General features: G+C 39.0%; 1 protein-coding gene across 1 annotated transcript; it reads right to left on the bottom strand.

Moving 5' to 3' along the window:
• Nucleotides 1-1,738: 1,738 nt before the first annotated feature.
• Nucleotides 1,739-4,781, bottom strand: si:ch211-246m6.4 (transcription factor 15). Its single transcript, XM_007896216.2, has 2 exons — nt 4,169-4,781; nt 1,739-3,473 (listed from the first exon to the last, which is right to left on the bottom strand). Exons 1-2 carry the CDS (start codon nt 4,637-4,639, stop codon nt 3,441-3,443), a joined length of 504 nt encoding a protein of 167 aa, XP_007894407.1. The 5' UTR covers nt 4,640-4,781; the 3' UTR covers nt 1,739-3,440.
• Between the last annotated feature and the right edge of the window lie 6,882 nt (nt 4,782-11,663).

The raw sequence follows: 11,663 nt of genomic DNA, 5'->3' as shown, positions 1-11,663 counted from the left end.
TGATTATTAGGATTCTTTGAATGTATATAGAAACTCATTGAGAAATTAAGGAATCATAAGTTTCTTTAGATAAATCAAATCAATAAGAGTTTGTTTCCTTCATGACATTTTTCTGTGTTTACTTTGGAGAGGTGAATTGTTTTGGAACAATCACAGATTCTAGTACATAGTACATAGATACACGAAGAAGCACATTGTTAATATTATAATTGCATCATTATTTCAATGCTCGATAATAATAATCTTGCATTTGATATAGTGCTTTATCACGTCTTTGAGACGTCTCAAATGTAATGTAATTTTGTTTGGAATGTAATTTTATTGAGGCTTTTTTGGGGCAACAGCATAGCATGTAATACCAAGGAGACTGTTTTAAGAAATGTTGAATCCATGGCCTCAGGATATAGTAGATTCCCTTTCAACACTGCAACAATGGGCAACACCCACTGTGTCTTGATTTTAGTTTTAGACAACCTTTATTTCCATTGTCTCCAAACAAGTGCTGAGACCAGGTGTGTCAGCGTGGCTCAGTTGGTAGCACTCTTCCCTCTGGGTCAGAAGGTTGTGAGTTCAAATGGAACTCATATAGTCTATGCTAACGCTCCAATGCAGTGCTGGGGGTGTGCTGTATTTTTGGAGGTGCCGTCCTTCAGATGAGATGTTAAATCAAGGTCCGATCTGCCCGTTCAGGTGAATGTTAAAGATCCCATGGCACTATTCACAAAGAAAAAACTAATTTGTCCTAGTGTCCTGGATAATAATCCCCCAGATAGCTCATCATTAGTTTCATGGCTGTTCACTTCTTTGCAGTATGCAGATTCGCTGATGAGTCCGTCTGCAAATAGACTGTCATTCAACTTTGCTGTGAATCCTGTAAAGCACTGATATTAGGATTATTATAATATTAAAATCAAAATGGTATTTTAGAGATTCAATGATTCCCTACATAAATGGTAAAATGTTTATCAGTGTGCAACTGATACATTATTTGCAATTGATCATGTGCTAACCACCTTTCCCATTAGCATTTACCAAAAGTGTCATTTTACAAAACAAAGATTTTTTATAAAAAGGATTTTTAGTCCAATTTGCTTCTCCATATCAGTGAATATACTCAGTTGTTTTTTATGTAAAATATTGGGATATTGGCGAGATCTATAGCTACTAATCAAAAATCTGACATCGGCCAATATTAATTTCCCATAACAAGGCGAGATTGATGGTGATTTATGAAATACTCTGTGATATATACCGTGTGGTGGGGTGCAGATTATGAAGTGCATTGAGAGCATTTTAATCTAGAAACTTGGTGAGAACCGTTGTCACTGTCAATCAGCATGTTTAAAATACACTTGATCATGTGGCTCCCTGTCATTAGCAAGCATTAAATAATCAAGCACGTTTGTCATCCAATGCTGCAGATCCACAAGTAAAAAGCACTAATTGCAGCTAAATAACACATTGCAAAATGGATCTGGGAATAAATGTCCTGTCATTCAACTAAATTACATTTGTTTCAATTCAAGACCAACTTGTAATGCATATTAAAAGAGGTTTTGTCTAAAGCGTGAAATTGATGGCAATGCACAGATAAAAAAAACCAAAATAAATATTAATTACAATCATCACTGCTCTTAAAATAACCTTCCTATCCATTTATTTCTAATCACTGCTTTGCTGGCACTTTACTATACAATAGCACAAAAAATGAAGATACTGTAATAAGTGTGAGTCAGTCTGTCTGAATAAAAGTAGTTTATTTGCATAATCATTAAATAAGTACACTTTAATATAAGAAAATAACCTAATCTTTAGAGGAAGACTGAATGCAGAGCATTTATTTTTACACACACAGACCCGTTTATAAATTTCACCAGAATACATTTACCTGAGGGATCTAGAATTACTCAATATAAAATCATCTGAAAAATAAACTCAGTGTCCTTGTTTAATCTATACATAGTTTGTGCAAAGTAAAACTTGCATAATCTGTGCGTAACATGGACACACTTTATCCAGACTTTTCTTTTGCACCAAGTTGGAATGAAGCCCTTTCAATTCCATCTGCAAGTAGATGTTCATTCGTGTCCTTTGCAAATAGTAAAGGGGGTAGAAGCAGTTGTACCACCACATCTAGCTTGCTTTCAATCATGGAATGGCACAAATAATTAATATCGCTAAATGTAGGAGAAGCTGAATTTTGTGGCACTTACTTCAGCAATTCACTTTACTGTAAGAAAGTGCTACAAAAAGGTTGATTTTAACAATATGCCTTCAACCAACTTGACAGTGGGATAACTGGAGCCCGAAGCCACGCACCACTTCTCATCAGAAAGACACTCCTGCCTGACCCAAAGCTGCAGGTTATTTTTCTTTAAAGAAAAGCACGACAGATTTTAGTTCAAATTCCAGAGCATCAGCCGTTGCTTTCCCCTGGCATACACGGTGCCTCTTGCTTCATCATTGCCACCAAAGTGGCGGATGAGGCTGATAATTTACAAGCAGTTTGGTTTTGCACCACTCTACATTGCAGCCAGATTGAACAGCAGAATAATTTGTGTCCTGCTGGGCAGAGATGAGTACAAGCTTTGCGCCCACTTTAGCATTGGCGTTGAATAAAATTGGGGCCTGCATGTTATTTTGCTACAGTGAAATGACACGGGCAATGGCTGCAGCAGTAATTTCCTGAAGCATCTCAAATTAACATTGTCAAACACAGTGCACAGTATTTCAAGTATAGTTTTATAACGTAAAAAAGGCTGCAGGAATTACATTTCAGTTATACATGTAACATACGGGGGGTAAATTTGCGAGTTTATCAGTGTTCGATGTGATCAATTTATTGATAATTAAAGTTGATAACCTCACAAGTTTAACCTCGTGGTTTCTGAAACGCAAGAATTTACAGCAAACAATCTTCCTTAAAAATACATTCAGAATTATTTTCAGAAGTGATTGAGGTAAGCAAGATGTACATTTTGGGCAGATTTTACCCCTGTTATTTTAGAACTGGAGGACATGGCCTGGCAATGGCTCCAGGAAGCTGGTGATGATGTGTTGTGAAGACTCACACTGACAGGAGACACATTATGCGTCTGCTCAGGTTACATCATGTGACACGGGTCTGAGCGACACAACTTTCTTTTAGGATCAAGATGCTGAGGTTTTAACATTTCTGTTACTAAAATAACTGCAGTGCCAGGTGCAGCTGTGCCCACAGTGTTAAATTTCATTCACAAAAGATTCCTGATTTGAAAGCTCACATTGTAAACAGAAAGTGCAAATAGGCATTCCTTTTACGGACAAACAGAACATTAAGGTTCTCTTTTGAAATAAATAGTATGTAAACATATCAGTGCAGTGAACTCTTTGTCGATATTCACAATCAGTGCAGTAGAGGTTGTGCATGCATCTCATCCAATGGGATTTCCTCATAACCGTCAGAAAGAGAGGTGTTTTTCCCCTTCTCTCAGCTGAAAATATACAGGTATGAAACAACAATGAAAAGTGAGTTACAATAACATGGTCAACTGTAACTGCTTCTATTACTTCTACCAACACTCAGAAATAAGATTATTAAATCATCAATCTATAACTTTTGGAAAATAATTGTATTCAGGGGACCTATGTATTAACCATAAATCGAGAGTGCCATGATAATCTCAAGAGCACATTATTAAATAGTTTTAATGATATAGTGCAACAAAAATTGCCTTCATTTTTCCAATTCTATTTTCAAATGTTTGATATCGCTGAAACATGAAACATGAAACATGAAACAGGCATTAAAATCTTCCCCTTTGTTTTTAAAAGTTTTTAAAAGTTATAATAATCATTATAATCCTGCATGTAGCGCCTTATCACGTCGTTCAGACGTCTCAAAGCACTTCACAGAATATATCGAAAAGTGGATTGACTGGGTATTTTGTGGGCGGAACACGGCAGCCAATTGCGCACAGCAATGTCCCACAAACAGTCAGATATTGAGTGACCAAATTATTATTATATTTTATAATATGCAGGGATTATTAACCCCAGAAAGCGATCCGCTGCCAGTCGACTAACAACCCAGTTCCTATTTATTGCTAGGTAAACAGAAATTTAATTAAGTTAAGTTGCGAAATGAGTACAAAATGTTGCTTTAAAAACCGTTGCAGCAAAATCTTACCATTTTCCTTTGATTACTTAGGCAGAAAGTGCATATAGGTCTGGGAGCTGCACTATTTACGTCGCTGTTGCTGTCCTGCGTGAAGGCTCGATATTTTAGGCAGGGCTGCCCGTCTAGGCAATCCTCTCCCAACAGAAGGACATTAGCCAGATGGGAGATATAACTAGAGGCCAAGCGCAGAGTCTCTATCTTCGACAGTTTGCGGTCTGCTGGTTCAGTGGGAATGAGCGTTCTGAGAGCGGTGAATGCTGTGTTTACACTGTGGGTCCTGTCCCTCTCTCTTGCGTTTGCTGCTTGTCGTTGCTTGCTTACACCAGTCGAATGGTTCTTCCGTTTCCTTTTCCCTTTGCCATCAGTCTGGCTGCTCTCACTGTTTGACTTTTCTGAGCTTTCACTCCCACTCTCAAGTTCCTCAATGTCAGACGCAATGGTCTCAGGCTGACAGGATTGCCTACTCCCTGTAGACTTCATTGCAGGCCCAGGGTGGGAAGGAGCTGGAATTTTGCATCACAGGTCAGACCGCACCACTATTTTTCATGGTGCGTTATAAGCTTCAGTGTTTAAAAAAGAAAAGCTTCAGTGGCCAGTGTACATTACATTTCATCCCTAGGTAGTTCAGCTGGCCATTTTCTGAATGATTACTCCAAATAGGCAGACCATGTGGCTTCTGTATAAGGTAAGAAGGTGGAGCTGTTAAATCTTGGAACATTACTTACCTTCAACTTAAAGCTGCATCAAGGGTTTTGTTTCACTGGATTTCAGGTCGACTTAAGTATTCTTTTCACCAATTGAAATAGCTGGGCAATTGCAAAACAAATAGCTGGAAAACTTTAACTAAGCCAATCATACATATTTCCCAGTAGCTAGCGGGTTCTTGGGCTCAGTGACAAGAATGGCAGAGATCAGAGTGTGTTCATCTGAAAAGTGGTGGGTTATGTGGGAGGAATCTTAGGACAGCCAGACGGGCAGACAGACATTGATTCCTTAATAATCTCTTAATAATCCACTGGCATCCAAACTGAGACCAGCTAAACCAGTGCACCCCAAGGATGAAACCATTAACAACGTATTTATATAGCACCTTCATGATAAATGGTCTGAGAACAATTCTAGAAATTCTGTCTACCTCTGGCCAAACTACCCTCATTTTTGGTTCTGTTATGGTTTTAATATAATAGCAATCACAAATAAATGCAGCGTAAATACAATACAAAATTACATTTGTGTATGTAATGGACTTTTAAACAGAGCTCATTGACCTTTTTATTAATCACATTTGACTGAAGTCATTTATTTGCCTGCTTCAGAGAAATTATTTTTAGCTCATGTTAAAAATACCTGCCTGCATTTTTAAAAATTATCTAATGTATATCAGGTTATTTTAGTGGGAGACATTGTAGTGTGGTATCATTTCCTGTGCAGGTGTACTATCTGCTTCATCTACTGCTCCTGGCAGGGCACTCCATCTCTTAACTACTCTGTGCATGAAAACATTTATCTTAACCTCCCCATTAATAGTTTGGCTTATATGGTTAATGGATGATAAATGGGAAGATCCCATCTATGCTCCTCCAACTCCCAGACTGGATGGGTCAACAATGCTGGAGTATGACAGACCTGCCTAGTTCAAGTATCGACACTATCACATAGGATCGATTCAATTCCAATCTTCCATTGCCAAGTGGGTCACCTTGAGCGAAGTAAACCGCAAACAGAATCCACTTACCTCTCTCCCAAGGAGGATAGTTGCTTGTTGGTCATTTGACAGTGGACAAGTGTAGGTTTGAGCTCTTTGCTAGGTGGAGAACAGCTATCCCATGTCTATTGTCCAATACTGCTTGAAATGTGACTGACTATCAGGCTACATTTCTCTTGGCATGTCCTACATCAAAGGTTTGAGTTCAAGCCTCTATTTGATCTCATAATCTATGTCAATACTCCAGTACAGTAGTAGGGGAGAAGCCTGCAAGCCAAAACCCTAATGGGTAGGGTAGTCCTAGCTGGACAAGCAGCGGGAAAGCTTGCTGGACAGCAATATCAATGGCAAGCTATGTGGTTTTAGCTGGTTCGACTCCAGCAGTTATCCCAACCCACACTCTGGGGTCCCCAAGCCTTGGCTCTTGCCAACCTGCGCCTTATACTATTTGGAATTAGGTAAGCAGGATGCTTCCCTCTAGGGAGAGGGTGGCATTCCATTCAAACAATCTATCTCTGGGATCTCCATGTGTAGGTGGGATGAATGGAAATCTCAGCTTGGTTTGGATACATTAAGCATGGTGATGGGTTACCGCATGTGTCAGACACCCGGCTGACCAAATAGTAGGGGAGAATTGCATTGATAGGAGTGCAGTCCTTTGGGAGGAAATGTTAAAGCATGATGTCACCAGCTTCTTCAGGTAGATGTTAAAATTTCTCATGACACTATTCAAAAAGAAAAAAAGAGTTTCTCCCATTGTTCTAGCTAACAATTTTCCAGATAAATTGTCATTCATTTCACGTACCTTGCTGCAGGCAAATTGGCTGCTCTGTTTTACCTAAAAATACACAGCCATTTCACTGGACAGAAATATCTGGGAAGCGTTTTGAAAAATTATACATTCCAGCAACAATTTACACTTGTATAGCACCTTTGACATGGGTCGAACATCTCAAAGCACTTTAAAAAGACTGAGCGGGAACTATATCAGTATATCAAATGCAAGGATTATGTCAGTTGTACAAGTGTGGAATGTGATTTGCTCTGCGGTTTACCTTTTGAATGCCTTTGGACAGTGGCAACTGTGTGGAAGTAATGAGAGATCTGACGCTGAAAAGTGTCCAGACTAGTTTGGCGTTGGGACCTGAGGACACTTCATTACCAATATGCTGACAGAAGCTGCTTGTATCCGCTGACAAACTTATAATAAAAGAGGAGGGTCAGCTAATCCCTATGTTACATGCCTACAGTGACAACTAAACCATAATTTATTCACTCTCTTCTGCAGTGAGGTAAGATGGAAGTGAAGCAGCCCATTGCTCCAAAGCATACTTTCTCTCACAAGAGAACTAATCCTCCCAGATTAACACATGCACTTCACAGCTTTTCTTTAAACAGCTCCTTCCCCATCCACCCTCCAGAGCAGGACTCAGCTTCCCATGGCCATACTTCTGCCTTCTAGATTGCTCGGGGACAAGATAATGAGCAATCACTTAACCTCCATTCAAGACAACAGAAAGAAACTTCTTTGTTGACCTCCTGGGGCTCCGATGATTAAATTTAAGCAATGCATGGGAGGGAGACCATTAGTACTATGCCTGCTCGCCTGGAGTTAGAATTAATCCTGACTTTCCCAGAGCCTTCTACATTTTATTTGTGGAAATCTAAAACTCCTTTGGGTCAGACAATAAGATACGACAGCTGGTAGCCTGAGGCTCATCTGCAACACCACATACACATACTTTTAGTATTCTGAATCCCTCACTGTTATCATTTATGCCCTATCTAAACCACAGGATTGTATTGCAGTAAATCTATATGATAACAATTGTGACACAAAATACAGTGCAAATGGCCGAGAATGATTGTGGGTGAATTGTTCTTTGATTTTGCCACACGATGGCAGCAAAGGCAGGCAATTCACTCAAGCATCAAAATCACAGTTTAAAACAAAACCGAATTTGACACAGCATTCTGGGCAGGTACGCACCTAAAATATATTGCCATTCGGGCCTCCTTTTGTGGTTCAATGGTCAGAAACATTTAAAATGACGTAGTTCGCTCTACTTACTCAGACGGTTAAAAAAAAGTATGTTTTTTACATCACCACCACCATCAACACCACCAACAAAATTACATTTATAGAACGCCTTTCATGTCGGGAGGACATCCCAAAGCGCTGAACAGTCAGGGATTTGGACCCGAGCAGGGGGCTGGGATCGGGGTGGAGGGCAGGGAGGGTAGGGGGAGGAGAGTGGCCGAATGTGCGGTCGAAGAGGAGGGTCTTGATACTGGTACAGTTGTTAACAACACTGAAAAGAAGATACTTAAAGGCTCTTGAGACGTACAGTTTAGAATTACCCTTCTATTTGTACCTCTGTAGTAGGAGTGAATTGAACTGCTCTGAAATCCCCTCTTCCAGATGTCAGGATCGGAGTCGAATAAGATTCCCACTGTCTCAACCCTGCATATATACGGGCAATTTGATAGAATTAGAGAGAACAAGGAGAGCATTTTCAGTTTTGATTTCTTTTGTAAAACCAATCAAGAGCAAGATATTCCTAACATCTGGTGAAAAAAAAGGATGTTGAAGAATTCTGATTTCAATTCACCAGGTTTTTGTTCAATTAAGCAAATGTTGTGTGCTTTGTTTGCTCAATGAGTATTCACACTGTGCTGCATTTCACTTTGTCATGCAAAAGCTGTGATTATATTTAACTACAGTCGAGCCTTTTTAGGATCATATCAACAAAGCTTATCTCTCGAACCTGAATGTTTACATACACAAATTGATGTTCTAAGGAAGATTAAACTCCAGTGAGGGAAGTCCTTCTTTTAATTAGACTGCTCACTCACCTCTTGTACTGTGATTGTTCATTTTGCTATCAGGCCTTATTTCAATTCTGTTGGAGAATCCTTTCTTTGTAAAAACTTAAGAATGTGTAGAATAAGAAAAGATTACTGCAGTCCTACTGGCAGCCCAGTTTTCAAAGACTGCTATGGCTCCCTACCTTGCTTCTCCTTTGCCATCAATGGTATATTTAATTTCCTCTTGAAACTGCCCACACCACCAACTCTCTAAAAGATCTGTTTTACATGTTAAGTACACTCTGTATAAAGTAGTTATGTGTGGAAGCAGCAGAACAAGAGGGCACTGGTTCAGGGTATAAAGAGCAATATCAAGACAGACATCAGAATAAATTTCTTTACACAGAGGGTAATTAATGGCTGGAGTACGTTACTAGAAAGATTGGTTGATGCTGTAATGGGAGGAATGGTAGGGTGGATATTCTGATGATAATGATGGGATGAATGACTTTTTCAGACCTCTTTTGTGATCTTGTAATCTTGTGAAATCTAAATTACTTATTCACCTTCGCTTTCTGAGTTAAGACCATGACCCCTTTTATGTACTTCTAAACCATAAGATATTGGAATGGCAATAATTATCTTTGCAGACCTTGAACTCCATTAACTTCTAATTCCCTTGCTCTACTTCTCTCCATCATATCTCTTATTTATTTAGCTTGTCGGGTTTGTTCAGTTGATAATGTTCTCACCGCTTGATCTTAAGGTTGTGTGTTTTCAAGCCTCATCTAAATTCATTGCTTAGGCTGGCACTATAGTGCATCACTAGAGAAGTACTGTCAAAGGTGTGAGATGCTGTCCTTTGGATGAATGTTAAACTGAGGTCCTGTCTCCCTGCTCAACAACAACAACTTGCATTTACATAGTGGTCATCATGCGGGGTAGCGTCACAGAGTGCTTCACAATGGTGGACAATAAATATCCGATGGCACTATTCAAAGAAAGAGAGGTTTTTCTGATCTTCTGCCAACAATCCTCAGATAAATTGCTCTGAATCGCTTCATGATGGTTTGCGATCATTGTTGTTGTGCAAATTGGCTGCCGTGTTTGTCTACAAATACACACTTATATTGACAGCAGTTACCTGTGAGATGCTTTGAGACGTTTTAACGTGATAGGTGTTACATCAAATGCAAAAGATTATTATTATTTAAAGTAGGAACCCTAATTCCCCTGATGCTGTGCACAATTGGCTGCTGTGTTTCGCCCACAAAATATAGTCATTTCATTTTACAGTATATTCTGTGAAGCGTTTTGAGGCGTCTCGAAGACATGATAAGACATTGTATCAAATGCAAGGATTATTATTATTATCAGTATGCAAATTCAGCAGACCTGAGTGCATTCCAAGTTGGCCAAAACTGAACTCATACAATGGTCTCAGATCAGTCTGTGGGAAGCTAGGACACAAATCAGCGTCCAGGCAGCATTCTACGTAAGGAAAGAAGTGGCTGAATTCACCTGGCAAACTATTTGGTTGGCATGTTTTATGTTTCATTTAGTATGTAAATAGACATTGAATTTGGTGCAATTTATATTCAGATCTGAAGTCTTCATTTTGACCAGCTTCCCAAATTACTGGCTTAGGTTTTAAAGCCAGCAAATAGAGAGATAAATGACCACCGTCTCCCTTGAAGCTATTATATTATCTTCCCCTGATTCAGGCTTTGTGAGCCTCTTTGGTGGACACGGAACATTTATTCTTGCTGAAGTAAATCAGGATTTCTTTCTTGCAAAACATGAGGCTAATTTACCCTACATAGCATTGGTAGAGAAGATGAGTCAAGTGACATCTGTTTTTTCCGCGGCCAATAATTCCTTCAAAAACAGACAGACAGACAGACAGATAGGTGATTCAATCCACGACTGTTTGTGGGACACTGCCGTGCACAATTGGCTGCCACGGTTCGCCCACAAAATATGCAGTCAATTTACTTTGTAGTTTATTCTGTGAAGCGCTTTGAGACGTCTAGAAGACGTGATGAGGTGCTATATCAAATGCAAGGATTATTTTCTTATTATAACCCATGTTTGGTTGGGAAGCTCATGCCTGTATCATATCTAAATGCTGTATTGTCCCTTTGAGACACGAAGATGTGACAAGGCACTATATCAAATGCAAGGATTATTATTATTATTACTAAGCTTCTTGCTAGCAAATCATAGTCAGCAATAACTGGTTGTTCAACATTTTCTTTCTTTTTTTTGTTCATCAACAAAATTATCACTTTACAGTAAATCCCGTGCAGCACTCTGAAACTTGATCCTATTCTTCCTTTTCTTGTTGTTATTATTATTATTATTATTATTATCTGCATCATTTCAAACAGCAAACACTCACAGTGAAAATTCCTATGCTTATGTGACTTTGCCCATCTGTGTGTTCTGTTGAACTAAAATGATGTGCTGCGATCAATTATCACCTAATGGACTTTGAGATCTAAATGAGGTGGAAAGAATTATCAACAGAATCAGAAATAAGGGGCGAGTTCACTCAATTAACTTCAAAAGCCTTTCATTTAACAACAATAATTGCGCTAACAGTACTTCCTTTCCTCAGATGTGTTTGTTTCAGCTTGAGTTTCTGATTCAGTTAATAAAGGCACACTTCAGATACATGCTGAAAGAGGCATGGAATAGCCAATCTGGTTTTACATTAAAGGAACTTTGCTACCTGATAAAATGGTTTGCAAGACATTTTACTGGACTTGGAGCAAAGGGATGGAATGACGTGACTAGTAACATGACAAATCATCCTTTCCATCACCCACTCTAGTAAGTGTCAATTTGTACTTTTAATGTTTTAAATAAAACTTCACCAGAAATTGAAATTGTATGATCTCATCCCAGAGCCAAATATGGCCGAGCTTCAGAGAACTTAGTTGTTTCCTAATATGGTAACATTGCCAGTTAATAATAATAATCCTTGCA

This window comes from Callorhinchus milii, unplaced genomic scaffold, assembly GCF_018977255.1.
Source record: "Callorhinchus milii isolate IMCB2004 unplaced genomic scaffold, IMCB_Cmil_1.0 Scaffold6, whole genome shotgun sequence".
NCBI classification, from domain to species: Eukaryota; Metazoa; Chordata; class Chondrichthyes; order Chimaeriformes; family Callorhinchidae; genus Callorhinchus; species Callorhinchus milii.
The sequence above is the reverse complement of the archived record's forward strand: the minus strand, read 5'-3'. Positions and strand labels throughout refer to the sequence as shown.

Excerpts from the sequence above, each read along its gene's own strand:
- si:ch211-246m6.4 (XM_007896216.2), bottom strand. The coding sequence starts at position 4,639 with ATGAAGTCTACAGGGAGTAGGCAATCCTGTCAGCCTGAGACCATTGCG. Across the intron at positions 3,474-4,168 it reads TAAGTAATCAAAGGAAAATG|CTGAGAGAAGGGGAAAAACA; the intron begins GTAAGATTTTGC and ends GTATATTTTCAG.